The sequence below is a fragment of the Dama dama genome, chromosome 18 (genome assembly GCF_033118175.1).
Source record: "Dama dama isolate Ldn47 chromosome 18, ASM3311817v1, whole genome shotgun sequence".
NCBI classification, from domain to species: Eukaryota; Metazoa; Chordata; class Mammalia; order Artiodactyla; family Cervidae; genus Dama; species Dama dama.
Window position 1 is genome coordinate 106,327,259 of NC_083698.1, and position 16,012 is coordinate 106,343,270.

Here is a 16,012-nt window from a genome sequence, read left to right on the forward strand (position 1 = left end):
TTTTGTGACTGAATTGTTTGTATAGTTGAGAAGGATATTCATAAATACTCCTTAAATGTATTCATTCTTGTAAATACTGATTATGTTTTAGGCGTAATCAGTTTCTCAATCTTGAATCATCACCTGTAGTTCCTGTTCATCTTTTTTCTCTTGTTATATCAGTAGTTTCTCCTGGCAAGGGGGAAATATGCTTTCATAATCACATGACTTCATTGTTACTTTTGGCTAAATATACATATGCTAAATATAAAGTATTTGAGTATAATTAAGTGCAATTGATTATTAGGTCTAAAAACATGGTGGTTTTATTTCACTGTACCTTTCATCTCTGTAAATACACATTAAGTGGGATGGATTTGCAAAGTTTGTTTTGATGCGTAAATGTGGCACCTTCTTCTTTCAGATTTGGGTCGCATGTATAATCTTGTATCTAGAATCCAAGATGGCCTGGGAGAATTGAAAAAACTCCTGGAGACACACATTCATAATCAGGGTCTTGCAGCAATTGAAAAGTGTGGAGAAGCTGCATTAAATGTAAGTACTGTTCAACCGAACACCGGTCGGACCTAACCATTCCCGTGCGTGGACTGCTCAGGCGTCCTGCCTCCACCTACAGGTCTAGTGGGTAAGACTTTAGTGGACTCTCATAGAGAACCATCTACTGGCTCTTTAAAGTAGGAGTTTCACAAGCGTCTTTGTTTAGTAAATATCTCCATTAATTCTCCTCTGGCACTTCTTAGGCATTAAGGATGTTATATCTTGATTTTTTTTTTTTCCCTTTCATTGTTTCTCTAAATTAACATTCGTTGCACTAGAAGAGAGCGGATGATTCCATGGAAAGAAGAGGCTGAAGCCTCCCAGAGGCCCGGCTCTGCTCCAGGGCCACAGGCTGCCCCGTGCGGGAACTGTGGTCTGAGTGCTGCCCTCCAGTTGGAGACCTCAGGGCTGTTTGCCCTGGAAAGGCCCTGAAATGTATGGCATTTCTCATACAACCTCCATCCCCACTGCCACCCCCACTCCAGGAGGTCCCAGAGTATTTCTGCTGGGTTTTCTATAATTCAGTTGTTGATTTTACATAGGAAGTATCGCGTGTTTCTGAGAGACAGGCAAGTTGCCTTCAGGTTTGTCCCTGTTGTGAGCTTTAATTTCAGTAGTGTTTGGGACAGCTAATGGAGAAGAAAAGCTCCATTCCAGAAGAACACAGTTGGTTCTTCTGCCTCAGTCAGAAAACTTTTTGTCCCTGATATTACTGTGTTTGGTGTAAAGTATTTCGAGTCTTTATTTTCCTGTTAATCTTTGGGGGCTCCCTTTTCCACTTTTCATTATGGGGCTTATTACTGCATCACTTGTTGCCACATCTGTGGATTATCAGAGGGAAGAATGTGAACACACCTTAGACTTTTACATGGCAGGGGACAGGCTTGGTGGAGAGTGCTGTGGAAGCGGTCTGCAGGTTTCAGGGCGAGGTCCCAGCAGTGAGATTCGCAGTGCCGTGGGGCCCCTGCACACAGACCCCGGGGACAGTCCGTCTGGGCTCAGATCCAGCTTGGCTGTTCACTAACCGCTCACCGCACTGCTCACTCGCTTGTCCTGTCCGTGGCAGTTAGGAAGAAAGACTAATGATGGTGACCACCTTCTAGAGAGAGGTTTTGTGAATAAAGAATATTTAATGCTCATAAAGGGCTTCTTACATGAAAGTCCGCAGTGCTTAGCAGTGAGGATTGCAGTTTTTGCCCGGTACACAGTCCTGTTTAACTGTTTTTAATTATGTAAAAATTATATAATGATTTTTCTTATGTCCAAACTCTAAATATTTCTTGTTGAAGAGCCTGGCACACAGACACAGGTACACACACATGCACGTGCACGCACGTACATGAGACTCCAAAGGGGCCACCTTGATGAAGTTATCTTTTCAATAATGTAAGGTTTTCGTAGTTATTAATTCAAAACCCGGTTTAGCTGTAAGGGCAGGGTAGCCATCCATTTGGCTGGAAAGCATGTTTTACTGCTAATAAATCTGATGTAGGCTGAAATTTTTACAGGCTTTAAGTTTGTAATGTGAGTCAAATAATATTTATGTGTTAGAAACATCGGAATGTCCTTAAGAATTTTCTGAAGGCATATTTTTCGTCGTTAAATAGATTTGAGAATCCCATGTGTTCCTGGGTAACTGATGCCCAGGGAATTCCCCTCATGGGGTCCCCCTCACTTCACCCAAAGAGGAAATGGCGGTCCTCCCCCCGTGAAGTGTGGCTGAGAACCTGAGCACACGTGCTGCTTTTAGACGCGCTGCGTCTTGTACCTGCCGCGCCCCCAGGCCGGGGAACACTCAAGAATGAGGCTGGGGATCAGGGCTCCTCTCGGGGGATGAGGGCTTCAGGCCGAGGCAGCTCGGTGTGGTCCAGCCCACCACGGTCACGGGAGATTCCAGCGGAGGACGAGAGCTGTCGGCCTTCAGAGGCTGGTGACCGAAGGCAGGCGTGCCCAGCCAGGCCGCCCGCGCCGTCGGCATGCTGCATGGAGGCTCCTGGAGGACTTCAAAACCTTGTGCACCAAGGAATCTTCAGGGATGGGTTTAAACTGCTTTAGAGCTGAACAGCGGATCAGATCATTGTTTTAAAAGGCAGGTTTGTTTCACAGGCGAGTCACCCCACGTCTGGCCTCTGGACGGAAAGGAGAGAGTGGGCGGCCGGGTCAGTCAGCACATTCCAGCACATTCCACGTTACGCTTAGGTAGAGGGGCCGAGGCCCGACACATGTGCTCAGTTGCTGGCAGTGTAGTGACGGTTTGCAGGAGAATGGTCAGATACAGGAGGAGACTTGAGGGGAGCAGTCTGGTAGCAGAGCCCACACCTTCAGGTTCGTTTACAAAGATAGAAGTCCATGGTGTGGTCGGCTGGGTTCTTGGTTTTATCTACCGCAGCAGCCAGCTGCATGATGGTGGCTGTTGCTATAACTCAAAGGGCCAAGGTATGCTGCAAAGAAAATTGAAATGATTTTCGTTTATTCCGCAAGGATCTGTGGCCTGGCTCTGAGCCCAGGGGTCCCCGTGCGAGGTGCCTGTCCTCTGTGCTCTCCTCAGGTCTCAGCTTGTCTTCTCAGACTCCGTGCCCGCCTCCACCCTTAGCTCAGCGGGGCAGCTGTGGGCTCTGGGCCCCTGCCCTCCCGCTCCGCCCCTGGCAGCATTCGTCCCCTGAGATGGAGTCATTTTCTACTGAGTCTGAACCAGCCGTGGGTCTTCACACCACCATACACGTGCCGCGCTGAGACCTGCCTGGTTCTTCTCTCTGCCTAGATGTGTGCCTTCTTTTTTGCCCCGTGTATTAAACACCTTCATCTTCCAGTACCCTCAAATGCCGTTCCTTCCCCAAAGCCTTTCTCGACCACCCCTTGGAAATAGCATCATGTTGGACTCTTTACATGGCGTTCACACTCCTTACATTTTAGATGTCTGTGTAAATGTCTCCTGCAGAGGTGGCTTTATCCACCGGCGTGCCCTCAGCCCAGCACCGTGCCTCGCACAGAATCGGGTCTCAGTACACTTGGACCTTCGTGATACTCCTCTCTGTTTCCAGCAGGGTTCAGGGGGCTTACCCAGTATGTAAAAGGCAGTGGGATAAATGAAACAGCAGCAAAATAAGGGCTGGAAACACAGGCGAAGCTGAGTGCAGAGTAGTGAATGGTGCTCAGAGTGCGTGCAGTGAGGTGGTGAAGGCTGGTCTCTCGATAGAGGTGGGTCACGAGTTTGCCTCCAGGGTTTTCCATCAGTACAGAAAGCTCTCTGGAAAAGAAGTTGGCAGTACTGTCATAAGGAACAAGCCCTCAGCTCTGAGGAATGACTCTTATCGGCATTCAGAACTGGTAATACCTTTCCTAATGGCCCATCTAAACTGAGCACCAGCTATGTGGAAAGTCATCCACATACAACGTAAATACAAAATAAAACTGTATCAGGCCACTGGATGGCTTTGTAATTTCCCCTGACACCAAAACTTTATAGCAGAATGAAGTTCAGGAAAAGAGTCAGTGCAGACTTGTAAGTCCTTGCTGATGAATACTTGATGGTGCAGTTGGTTTCATGTTGAATTTTTAATTAGCGCTCCATTCTGCAGCAATCTGGGTGCTATTGTTCTCCACAAAGAAGGTTTCATAAGTCAGATATAGAGAATGTTTCAGTACTGTCTTCAGGGCATAAGTGGCAACAGATAAGCACAAAGTCCTCTTTGAAACCATATCTTGACTGAGTGTCTTCACTCTAAAACTGGACCTGAAATAGAACCCAGCAAGAGTGGGCTTGTAGATACTTTGATGTCCAGCGGGGCTGTCGGTCTAACAGTGGGAGGTTGGGCTGCAGACCTAGACTGGGGCACAAAGTTGTCAATGTTTATTTGCAGGTTTGGGGGAAAAAAAATGTTCTCCTGAGATGGAAAGGCATTTTCAGGAGCGGCCCGGGGCTGCTGGCTCCAGGATCGGGAGTGACAGTGCTTGTAAGAGGAGTACTTAAAATGGAGAATTTTAAAGACAGACATAAAATCAGGGAGCTCTGACAAGCATGTTTTTCAGTATAAGACTAAGGGGTGAGTCTGAGGCCGTATCAGACTTGTAAAAAAAAGTTCTGTGGTTTGGGTTGAGAAGTTGGCTTAGGTGTAATTATAAGAGCTGAATTGTGTACGAATTTACCCCAGAATAAAAAGTGACATGGTGCTGGGTGCTTCTGGCAGATGTAAGGTTAAGTGACATATCCAAGATTCCCTTTCTCTGGAGTAAAATTCCCAAATATAATAACTTAGTCCTGACTCAACGTTCCTTTGGATGGTGAGAGAAGAGAATGATCCATGCAGAGCCACACCTGCTCAGGAGCGGGGTGTGGCTTCGTCTAGTCCAGGGGGATGGAGCACTCAGCCTCATCAGGCCTTCTCAGAGTACAGAGCGGGTGGGAGGAGGTCCTCGACCAGCACTGCTGAACGCTGGCCAATGGATTATGGTGTCTGATTTTACTATTTATCATTTTGGAAGTTTTCCATCATAAAACTTAAACAGAAAGAAAAAACACACGTACTAGTTTTGATGCAGTTGATGTGGGAAAAGAGAGAGGGGCCCAAGGAGCTGTTTTAGGATGAAAGGAAGCAGTTTTGCACGGTAAATCCAACTGACCATTTTAGTCACAGAGAACTGACAACATGGTGACAATGCGGATTGGTCCAGAAACCATGCAGTTAAGCTTGCCCACTCTGTCTTGCCATGAGATGAAGAGAACAACCTTTTTTTCTGAAGGAAGAAAAATACACAAATAAATGTCCATTTTTAGTCTGTGATCACCAGGTTCTGAGGAGACTCACTGTGTCCTTCGCGTAACCAGGAAGCTCCCTTCTCTCCTCCACCTGTAGGGGGAAACCTCAGTCCTTGCTTCCACAGGGAGCCTCCTCTTACCCAAATCGGACTTTATCCCGCACACCGAGCTCAATTCTGGCTTAGCCTTGCTGTGCGTCCGCCCACCCTGAAGTGGCCTCGGCTGGTTCCCGGCCCAGGCCGATGAGACCGTGAACTCCTCTCGGTGTCTGAGCTCATGCCCGGCAAGGGGGGCGGCCTGCGCCGCACCCCACAGGATGCTGACCATCGTGTGGTGGGGGAGGCCTGCCGTCCAGGGCTCAGGGAGGTTCCCTGAGAAAAGATGGATCCATGATTGGCAGCCGGGATCCCACACAGAGCTACACAGACCTACACAGACCAAGAGTCTGCTGGACAGAGAGGGGGTGGGGTGCAGGTGACCTGAGAGGGTGCCCCGGGCTGGCCAGCCCAGGGAGACCCCGCAGGCTAGGTCAGCGATACGCCTTAATTCCAAGGACAAGAGGAAACCAGGTTAAGCGGTGCAATAAGCCTGAAACTGACAATATTTTCTTTCTTTTCTCCTTTTTTTTTAAAGTGAAATTGCTCCCATGTGCAAAATGGATTAAAAGGAAGAACTGTTAGCATGCCAGTTAGGCTTATCAAGAGTGGTTCAGGTAGAAATGATTCAGCTGCTGACAGGGACGCAGAGAAGGAGTGAGGCAGTTAGACTCTGTGATGGGCAGGGTTCGTGTCGGACGATGGTTGAAGGGGGACAGTGAATACAGGGGCAGGTTTTACGGTTCTTTGTGATTTTGAGTATATCTGAATCTTTTCTACAATAAAACGTTGACAGAAAAGAAATGTAAATAGCAATGCAGAGAGCGGCAGGACCAGGGGGACGGTCAGGCCGGCTCTGATGTGCAGAGTTCAGGAATCCCCCTGCATCCACGGCAGGTTGTGTGAGCTGAGTGGGGACATCTGGTCTGGAGAGCAATGTGCCAGCCACGGGCAGAAAGATGCCCATCACGTAGGAGTTGGATGAGGTCCCCCCAGGGACCAGCCTGAGCGGTGTCGTGTTTCTTGTATGCAGAGAACTCTTGCGTAGTAAGAGTAATCACGCAGATTGCTAAGTGCTCCATTTTTTTTTTTTTTTTTAACATCCAAAATTCGCATCTCTATGTTCTTAAAAAAGCATGCATTTCATCCAGCCGGCGTTTCCTCTGCCCTCACCTCTCTTGCTTTTGTGACCCTGCCATCCGGGGCCCTTGGAAACAGCTCCTGCACATCACCATGTACCTCCTGGTTGCTAAATCACTCAGCTTGTGAACATCTTCTCCTCCATCTGACACTGCCGATGGCTCCTTCCTTCCTTAAACTCCCTCCTCTGTGCTACTCCCGTGTGTCCCTGTCTCCATCTGCCCTTGGCAGGCTCCGAGCTGGCTTCTCTCTGGATCTCAGAAGCTGATTCAAGTCTCCAGGGCTCAGTGCCTTAGCACAGTCTTCCCTTCGGGTGGCTCAGAGGTTAAAGCGTCTGCCTCCAGTGTGGGAGACCTGGGTTCGATCCCTGGGTCGGGAAGATCCCCTGGAGAAGGAAGTGGCAACCCACTCCAGTATTCTTGCCTGGAGAATCCCATGGACGGAGGAGCCTGGTAGGCTACAATCCACAGGGTTGCAAAGAGTCAGCAACTTCACTTCACTTCATTCACACCCTCGCTCCTCACCAGCCTGAAGACCCTAACTGGGTCTTCTCCTGTTAGCCGAAAGGATCTGTAATTGGAATCTGAAGATTTCTGTTCTTTTAGAGATCTGTCTTTCCATGGAGAGTTCATATCTGGCATTTCTTGGGACTTTTATATTTTTTCCAAATCCTGGATCTGAGAAAAATCGGAAGAAATGAAGAAGACATGTAGTTCTCCCGCAAACATAGAGGCTCTGTGTGTTCAGAGGACTCCATCGATGAGGGTGCAGAGCAAGGGTAGGGGTGCTGAGGTGGGAACTCCGAGCTTCAGGCCATCTCTGGGAACCAGGCTGAGGCAGAGGGGCGGTCCAGTGGGTCAGCCTTCCTCCTGGACAGTGCCCAGTTATAAATGTCTGTGTGTCCTCCTCTGCTCCTAAAAAGCAATCATTCTTGCAAACAAAGTAAATATTAATCTGTGTCTATTCATAATACACTTTATATCAATCCTGTAAGTGACGTTCCAGAAAACAGCAAGGTTTGGAAGCATATTAAGTCCTTAAATTGGCAGTTTTGACATGTGATTCTTTGTAATGCTGCTAACTTTACTGTGTGATAGTGTTTGCTGGCATTTTCCAGTGTTTGGGTACTCGTTGGAGGTTAAAGATCTTTGTAAATACTTTAAAAGAACCAATGCCAAGAGAAAAACAGTATAAATGATGAGAAATAATTTGACATGAAGTCAGAAAACAATCTAAAATCTGAACTGGCAAAAGCAGTATCAATTTCAATGGCAAAACCAAAATTAAGTCAAGCGGACAGTATTTTCATTTTTAAAAGAAATGAGTTTATCTGAAGTAAGACATGTGCCGACTGACAGGTACAGTCTTGTGAATCAGACCATTAATACAGAATGCAAGAAACTTCTACACCTGGAATCATTCTTCTGAAACTAAGAGCAGGATTGTACAATGAGACAGTTAATGCTGTGTGTGTGTGTTCTGAGTTTTAAGATAGAAAAATTTTTAGACATTAAATATATGTGACATCTGCTTTCAATATTTTAAGTGATTTTTATTTGGCAGTTTTTTGTGTTAGGTTCCCTTTTAACATTTTATCAAATATCTGCCCGGTAGAGGCCACTTTACATGTCACCAAAATGAAAATCTTGTCACAGTACTTTTATTCATAATAATAATAGACCTGGCATGTTTATTATATCTTTAAAAACAGAAAACCTCTGAACCTCCCAGTGTAACCCTATCACAGAAGAATGATTTAATGGCGACCCAAAATCAAGTCGGGTGTCACAGAAACGCAGAATACTTGGAATTGGGGGAGTTCTGGTTTCTCATTCCTGAACCGGAGGAGAATGCCCGTCAGGAATTGGGGAGCGCTGGCAAACCACTGACGCCTCCCGTTGGTGACGTGCTGGCCGCGGAGCCCCCGCTCGTGCGGAGCCCGTGTCCAGCAGCGCCGCCTGCCCAGCCTCTCCCTGGGCTCTTTCATCTCTGAGACTCTCAGGAGCAGGCTGCCCGCATCAGGCTGGCCGGGTGCCTGCCCGTGACTTTGTTTCCTAGCCTCTAAGAGGGGAGGCCGACAGCCCCAACCCCGCAGAGTGACGGGTCAGGCCTGCGAGTTCAGTCCGCCCTCTGACACGTGGCCAGCCCTCGGGGTCGGCCGCTCTGGTCTTCGTATGACCCTGGACTCTCTCCTCCGGCCCGTCCTTCTGCCTGCCTTCGGCAGCGCTCCCAAAGCCTCCCCTGAGTCTGGTTCTCACATCTTTCTGTTCTGTCCAAAGACTACCGGTGGCCACCCTGCCGATCGCCCGGTGCACTGACGGTCTCCAGGCCTGGCCTTTTCCACCCTAGTTCTCTTTGCTTGTCCTCATCCGTCTTCAGATTTCACGGGTGTACTAGTCAGACCCTCACTGCCACATGCGACCCGCCCCTGTCCTTGCCCATGTGTCCTGAGACCTCTTGCATTGCCTGCTCAGCTACCTCTAAGTAACTTATTGACGGGTTTCCCCGCCAAGACAAAGTCGAGAATATGAAATTTTCAACAGCAAAAGTAGACAAAACAAAGCTGTCGCTTTGAAAGTTTGTTTTGTGTGGTTCCTTTGAATTTTCATATAATTTGAAAAATCACTTTTTCGTGTAGCTCGGAATTAGTATTTCATTTCGAGTGCAGAGAATATATTTTCGTTTCTTATATCTATAATAAGCAGAATGTCCTATGTGTTTTGATGATGGGATGTGAACTATTTCTTGATCTTATTTGTTAGCATCTTTGAAGAAGGATGCAGATCTTTTGGAATATTTTCCAGTAGCATGTGAGTATACAGTCTAGTCCCCAGGAACTAACTCGTGTCTGTTTTTCCCTTTACCCAAGGACCCCAAAATGTATGTACAGACAGTGTTGGATGTTCATAAAAAATATAACGCTCTGGTGATGTCGGCATTCAACAATGATGCTGGCTTCGTGGCCGCTCTGGACAAGGTAGGTGTGCTGACCTGTGGCTCCGATCGGGACTGAGCGGATGGCACACTGGTCTCTGACTGTGTTTCTGTGATCTGCAGGCTTGCGGTCGCTTCATAAACAACAACGCAGTTACCAAAATGGCTCAGTCGTCTAGTAAATCCCCCGAGTTGCTGGCTCGATACTGTGACTCCCTGTTGAAGAAGAGGTACTAGTGCCTTTGTGCGTTCTCTTAGTAACCCTGCTTAAAATCTCAGCCTCTAGATGAGGAGTTAAAATTTCTATTACGTGTGTTACATTGTAATTTTTTTGTACCTTTTGAGAGAAGTACTGTAAACCAAGTACCTTCTTTGTCTTCCTGAAAGTCACTTCATGTTACGTGTTACGTGCCCAGTTCACATTTTTTCTTATATTTCTAATGTCTGTGATTGTAGACGGTGTGAGCGTGACCCTCCTAGCTAAAAGGCTAAAATTTGGGGCTCTGTCAAATGAAAAACTTGCGTATTTTAAATACGCAGGCACTCTGGCAGGGCTTGAGTTTGTTTGGCAGAACAAACAGCTGCTTTTTTAGCCATTGTCTTTTCAGAAACGGTCTCATCGAGTCTGTTGATAGACTGTTCTTTCGTTAAGGCCGCTGATGCAGACAGAGCGGCCGAGAGCTCCGAAGTGCCGCTCTAATGAGCGTGCGTTAGTGACTAAACGCCAGCGGGCACCAAGGGAACCTTTGAGGAGAGGGACACGGCCCCCGCCTCTCCGGGAGCAGCAGGCGCTTCTGAGCCAACCGCTTCGAAGCAGGAGTACCTCTTCAGAGTGTGTTTGCTGGTTGGGTCATTTCAGATGAATTTATAGGGATCTTGTTTATCGAGGACTCTTGGAGTAAAACCTTTAAATTTTTGTCCTGAAATCACTTTTCAATTTAATATTTGCTCATAGACCAGCGTGAACAAATCAGTTGTTAAAGGACAGCCATCTGTTTTGTAGACATAATGACAAGTGGACGGAGCACTGGGGAGGCAGTTTAAAAAACCCTCTCACTACCTTTAACTATTAGGCCATTGGACAGCCTTTTATTTTTTCAAAGTTGAGTTAAAGCATATTGAGGAAAGCAATTAGAAAAGTGAAGCTAATTTACTTACATTTAAATGGGTTATCTTAAAGGAAAACTTGATTCAGAACGTTTTGGGAAACTTTTAATTTTTATTGTGGATATTCTAAATGATTATTTGGAAGAATAGTTTATGAAATAGAATATAAGATTGCCAAATTGCCACAGGTTAGAAAAGCTAACCTTCCTTCATCCACATGCTGATCTGAAAAAGAACTCACTGTTTGAACCTCATCTGATATGGTAGTTTGGCAAAGAGGTGCTTGTTTAGTAAACATTTGCTGGTTTGTTTTATTAATAAAACACCGTGCCTTTTAAAAATTTTCAGTTCCAAGAACCCAGAGGAAGCAGAACTCGAAGACACGCTCAACCAAGTGGTAAGGTGCTGGCTAGTTACGTTGGTTTTCAGGAACTCTTTCTCTGACAGGTGGCTTTAAGGTTATGTTTATGTGGCGTCTGGAAAGTAGTAGAATCACTCGTTTTTTTCTAAATCTGATTTTACTTCCTATACTGAGTCAGTGGTTGTAGCATTTGTACCTTTCTCATTAGTACTAAGTCTAGACCAACTTAATGTGATTTAAGGAGTTGATGACAATATTAAAGATTATGGGGGCAGTATTTTCTGTCATTTTAAATGTCAGCATACGGGGTGGGACAGAACAAGACCCACGTGTTGCTTCTCGGCCTGTGGCTGGTTCTGGTCGTAAGGCGTGTGTGTGCCCTCTGGCGGCTTTCCAGATGGTGGTCTTCAAATACATTGAGGACAAGGACGTGTTTCAGAAGTTCTACGCAAAGATGCTGGCCAAGAGGCTCGTGCACCAGAACAGTGCGAGCGACGACGCCGAGGCGAGCATGATCTCCAAGCTGAAGGTAAAGGCCGGCTTCTCCCAGACAGCGTGGCCTCGGGCACCGAGCCTCCTGGGCCCTCCAGGCTGTCGGCCAGGCTGAGCTTTCAGCTGTGATGGCTAGGTGTGAGCTCTGCCCTGCACGCTGAGAACCCCCCACAGCTGTCGAGACACATCCAGGCCCCCCCAACGGTTGTCGAGACGCGTCCAGGCCCTCCCCCGCCCAGCAGTTGTCAAGATACATCCAAGCCCCCCACCACAGTTGTCGAGACGCGTCCAGGCCCCCCACCACAGTTGTCAAGACGCGTCCAGGCCCCCCACCACAGTTGTCGAGATGCATCCAGGCCCTCCCCTGCCCAGCAGTTGTCAAGATACGTCCAGGCCCCCCACCACAGTTGTCGAGACGCGTCCAGGCCCCCCACCACAGTTGTCGAGACGCGTCCAGGCCCTCCCCCGCCCAGCAGTTGTCAAGACACATCCAGGCCCCCACCACAGTTGTCGAGACGCGTCCAGGCCCCCCCAGCAGTTGTTGAGACGCGTCCAGACCCCCCCAGCAGTTGTCGAGACGCGTCCAGGCCCCCCACCACAGCTGTCGAGACACGTCCAGGCCCCCGTAACAGTTGTCGAGACGCGTCCAGGCCCCCGTTGTAGGACTGCCTGTGCTGTCCCGACACTCATACGTGCGCCCACGTGCACACACACACAGCTTCCCAGACACAGACACGCACACACACACACAGGCCGCTCTGTGCGCCCCCAACCCTGACCCGCCCACTCCCCCCCCACCACCAGGAATCACTCCACGTGGCGTGGCCTCCATTCGTATGTTTCGTTAGTCTTGAGCAAGTGGGGCATTTTGTATTTCTCTGGTCTTGGTCGACCGTTAGTAACCCCACGTCTGCAGGAGGACAGGAAGCGTCAGTGTTAGCTGGCTATTGAGCATTTATTTCTTAATTCAGCTCCCGCTGCTCCTGGCCTCTCAGGTGCTAGTCCATGTTTTACGGCATATTTCACTGTGACCGGAAATGAGTTAACGTGAGTGTTCCTCGGTGCGGGCTGCTGTGGCAGAATGCCGTGACTGAGTGGCTCAAACAGGAGAGAAGTGTTCTCAGAGCTCTGGAGGCTGCTGAGAAGCCCAGGTCGAGGTCCAGGCAGCTCAGGGTCCAGTGCGGGCTCTCCCTGCACCTTCCCTGAGGACACCCAGCCGCGTCCGCACCCAGCCAGCTCTTCGGTCTCTTCTCAGGACCAGGCCACACTAATTCCCGCATAGAGGTCCACCCTCAGGACTGTTCCTAAACTTCCTTCTCTCCCCGTGGCCCCGCCTCTGAGTACCGTCAGCCTAGGACTTCAGCACAGGATGGGGGTGGAGGGGTGGGCAGGTCAGTCCGCAGCAGCGCGCGAGAGCGCAGACAAGCCGTGTCTTGGCGTTCTCCTGCAACGTCAGAAATCTTTGCTCCTCCTGCCCGAGTTGTAGTCACTGTGTTCTGTGACAGTTGCTGACGGTGCTGTTTACAGCTGTGTAGGTTTTGATAGTGTATGGATTTTTATCAGTGCATATTTATACCGTGGGATCCTGTTGCAGCTTTAGTACTGCCCTTCAGCGTCTGCCATGTGTCTGCTCCCCATCAGACTCCCCTATATACATCTCGGTCTCTGGAGAAGTTAATAAGGCAGTTGTCTGGGTTCATTTCAGCAAGCTTGTGGTTTTGAGTATACCTCTAAACTTCAGCGGATGTTTCAAGACATTGGTGTAAGCAAAGATTTGAACGAGCAGTTCAAAAAGCACCTGACGAACTCCGAGCCGCTGGACTGTGAGTATCCCCGGGTTCCCGAGCTTCCTTGACCTGGCAGGGCTCTGGGAGGAGGTGGCGCTCTTCGTAGCAAATGCGAGAGACGGCAGCTTTATCAGAAATTCAGGGCCAGGCACACAGGAAGTCCTCCCCCCACACACCGCCCGCCTCCTGCCTCCTGTGTGATGACAGGAGGTGACCGCTGGGGAAGGGGGTTGGCGTTCCCCGAGGGGCTGAGCCGGCAGGGGTCTTGTGTTCAGGCTCTGAGCCCTGACCCGTCCACGGCTGGCGTGGCCGCCTCACCCTGGCCGGTCGCCAGCTCGGGGCACCACTTAAGTTTAAGTTAACGTTTTTTTCACCTTAGTTTGATTCCATTCTAGCAGTTTCTCCCATTATAAGAAACTGCCTTGGCTGTACAGATGACCAGTGCAGCCTGGCTCCTGCCTGCCGTTGGGGGTCAGGACAGGCTGGCATCTGGACACACAGAGGCCCGCTGGGCTCCTTCAGGGTCTGACTGCAGCAGGGGGTGGCAGGTTTCGCTGACATCATCCATGGTGATTCTCTGTTTTTAAATGAAAAATGAGGCTGTGCTTTGCCCAGATCAAAAGCAGCATTCCATTGTAGAACTGGACCGTGGTGCCAGCAGACTTGCTGTCGGCCGTCTGCGGTGGTGACGCGATGGTCTAGCTTATGGATTGTGTGTTAGATGCACGCCCTCTTCGTGCTGCATACGGAGTCAGCAGCGCCACACGAGGCGCAGTGAAGTCGGCCGACTCGGGCTTCTCGTTGTCTTGAGTTTGGGGCTCTCAGGCCATCCAGCCTGAGGAGCTCAGGTGTGCCCTGAGTGGACTGAGGTTATTGGTGGCAGAAAACCAGAGCAGATGAAGCCAAACAGGCTCACCATGTTATAATTCTGAGCTAGATGAGGAATGAAAGTCTCTCTCTTTGCAGGGAGAGAATTTGTGGCTCTTTCTCCCTTTACTTCCCAGGTGGCTCAGAAAGTAAAGAATCCGCCTGCAACGCAGGAGGTCCCTGGGCTGGGAAAACCCCCTGGAGGAGGGAATGGCAGCAACTCCAGTGTTCTTGCCTGGAGAATCTCATGGACAGAGGAGCCTGACGGGCTACAGTCCCTGGGGCTGCACAGTCAGACACGACTGAGCAACTAACTCTTACCCTTTACTAAGTTTAGTTGAAATTTAATGTGTTTCATCCTTAGTTTTATATTAAAGCAGGATTTTCATTTAGTGTGTTTTTCTTTTAATAAAAAGCAATTCAAGTTTACCTGCTCTGTTGGCATTTTCCAGTTTATAAGGCTAATGTATTCCTGAATTTTCCCCCTCCCTCAGTGGATTTCAGTATTCAAGTACTGAGTTCCGGATCATGGCCCTTTCAGCAGTCTTGTACGTTTGCCTTGCCATCAGAGGTAAGGATGGGTTCCTTTTCTGTTCCCTTGGTGTTGGGCAGGGGTGAGAAGGGGCACCTTCGTGCCGTCGTGCCTGCAGAAGGCCTTCCTGCTAGCCGAGCCGTGCCCAGGCAGCCGTGAGCACTGGCCGGGGTGGGGTGAGGAGGTGGCACCCCCGGCCCCACTCAGCAGCGATGGTTACTCTCGGAAAGAGGGCCTTGTAGTTCTGTGATGAACGTCGTGGTGGTCCCTACTTGTCCTGAACTAGAGACTTGTTTTTTCAATACTTTCAAACGTGTGTAAATTAATGGACTTCTGCAAGATAATAAACACTCGATATTTGTATTTCACTTTTATGTCAGCATTTTGTCCTGTAAACTCAGGCCAGTGTCTGTGTTTAGAGATGCTGACCGTAGGAGGCGCTGAGGTACGTGTTTGACGAGTGCTCTCCCCACTTTGTACGCAGCTGGAACGGAGTTACCAGCGATTCACAGCCTTTTACGCCAGCCGTCACAGTGGCAGAAAATTGACGTGGTTATATCAACTGTCAAAAGGAGAATTAGTAACAAACTGCTTCAAAAACAGATACACTTTGCAGGTAAGATCACTTTTTATTTCAGAGGTTGTTTTTTTTTTTTAAATACAAAATGAAGATAAAGATGAATTATAGAAATCCATCAATAACATGCAACAGAATCTAGAGTTAAGCCTTTGCAAAATACTACTGAGGTTAAACAACTTGGATTTTATGAGTCGGGGAGGTGAGTTCTTTGTGGCTAAGAGAGAAGTTACTCAATAATGCTGAACCTCACTTTTCTCCTCCACAAGAGTCGGGGAGAGGGTGTTAATGCTTGGACTTTGTGTGCGGTGTGAAGACTAAATGAAATTAAAGGTATTTTAATACGTGTTTGAGGGCTTCCCTGGTGGCTCAGCAGTAAAGAATCTGCCTGCCAGTGTAAGAGATGCGGGTTCAGTACCTGAGTCAGGAAGATAGGTTGGAGGAGGAGATGGCAACCCACTCCAGGCTTCCCGTTCTTGCCTGGGAAATCCCATGGACAGAGGAGCCTGGTGGGCTGCAGTCCATGGGGTCGCAGAGTGTCATTGACACACTTTCTGCTTGACACACACTGAGTGTTCAGATAGTAGCTTTAGAAGCTGGAGTTTTATTTATTTAATTATGATGATAGCTCTTTTCCTTTGACGGGGCAGTTTCATATTAACGGCAACCTCAGCACTCACTGCGGTGCTGAGCACCACATGATGACCACTGTCACTTGGCTTCCGTTTTATTGCTGAGAAGCCAAGCGTCAGCCTGACGAAAGGGACCTCTGGCTCCTGGCTGATAAGAGCCCAAGTTTCAGTTAAGATCTTGCCCCTTAAAGATTC

At 48.6% G+C, this 16,012-nt stretch overlaps 1 protein-coding gene across 3 annotated transcripts in view; it reads left to right on the forward strand.

Moving 5' to 3' along the window:
• The window catches only part of CUL1 (cullin 1), an 89,301-nt gene that overhangs the window by 66,135 nt on the left and 7,154 nt on the right, over nt 1-16,012 (forward strand). For all 3 annotated transcript variants that reach the window (XM_061165998.1, XM_061165997.1, XM_061165996.1), the window contains exons 9-16: nt 404-534; nt 9,398-9,505; nt 9,586-9,692; nt 10,918-10,966; nt 11,328-11,459; nt 13,128-13,245; nt 14,571-14,647; nt 15,093-15,224. In XM_061165998.1, the coding sequence (XP_061021981.1) occupies nt 404-534; nt 9,398-9,505; nt 9,586-9,692; nt 10,918-10,966; nt 11,328-11,459; nt 13,128-13,245; nt 14,571-14,647; nt 15,093-15,224 (854 nt within the window). The remainder of the gene's footprint in view (nt 1-403; nt 535-9,397; nt 9,506-9,585; nt 9,693-10,917; nt 10,967-11,327; nt 11,460-13,127; nt 13,246-14,570; nt 14,648-15,092; nt 15,225-16,012) is intronic.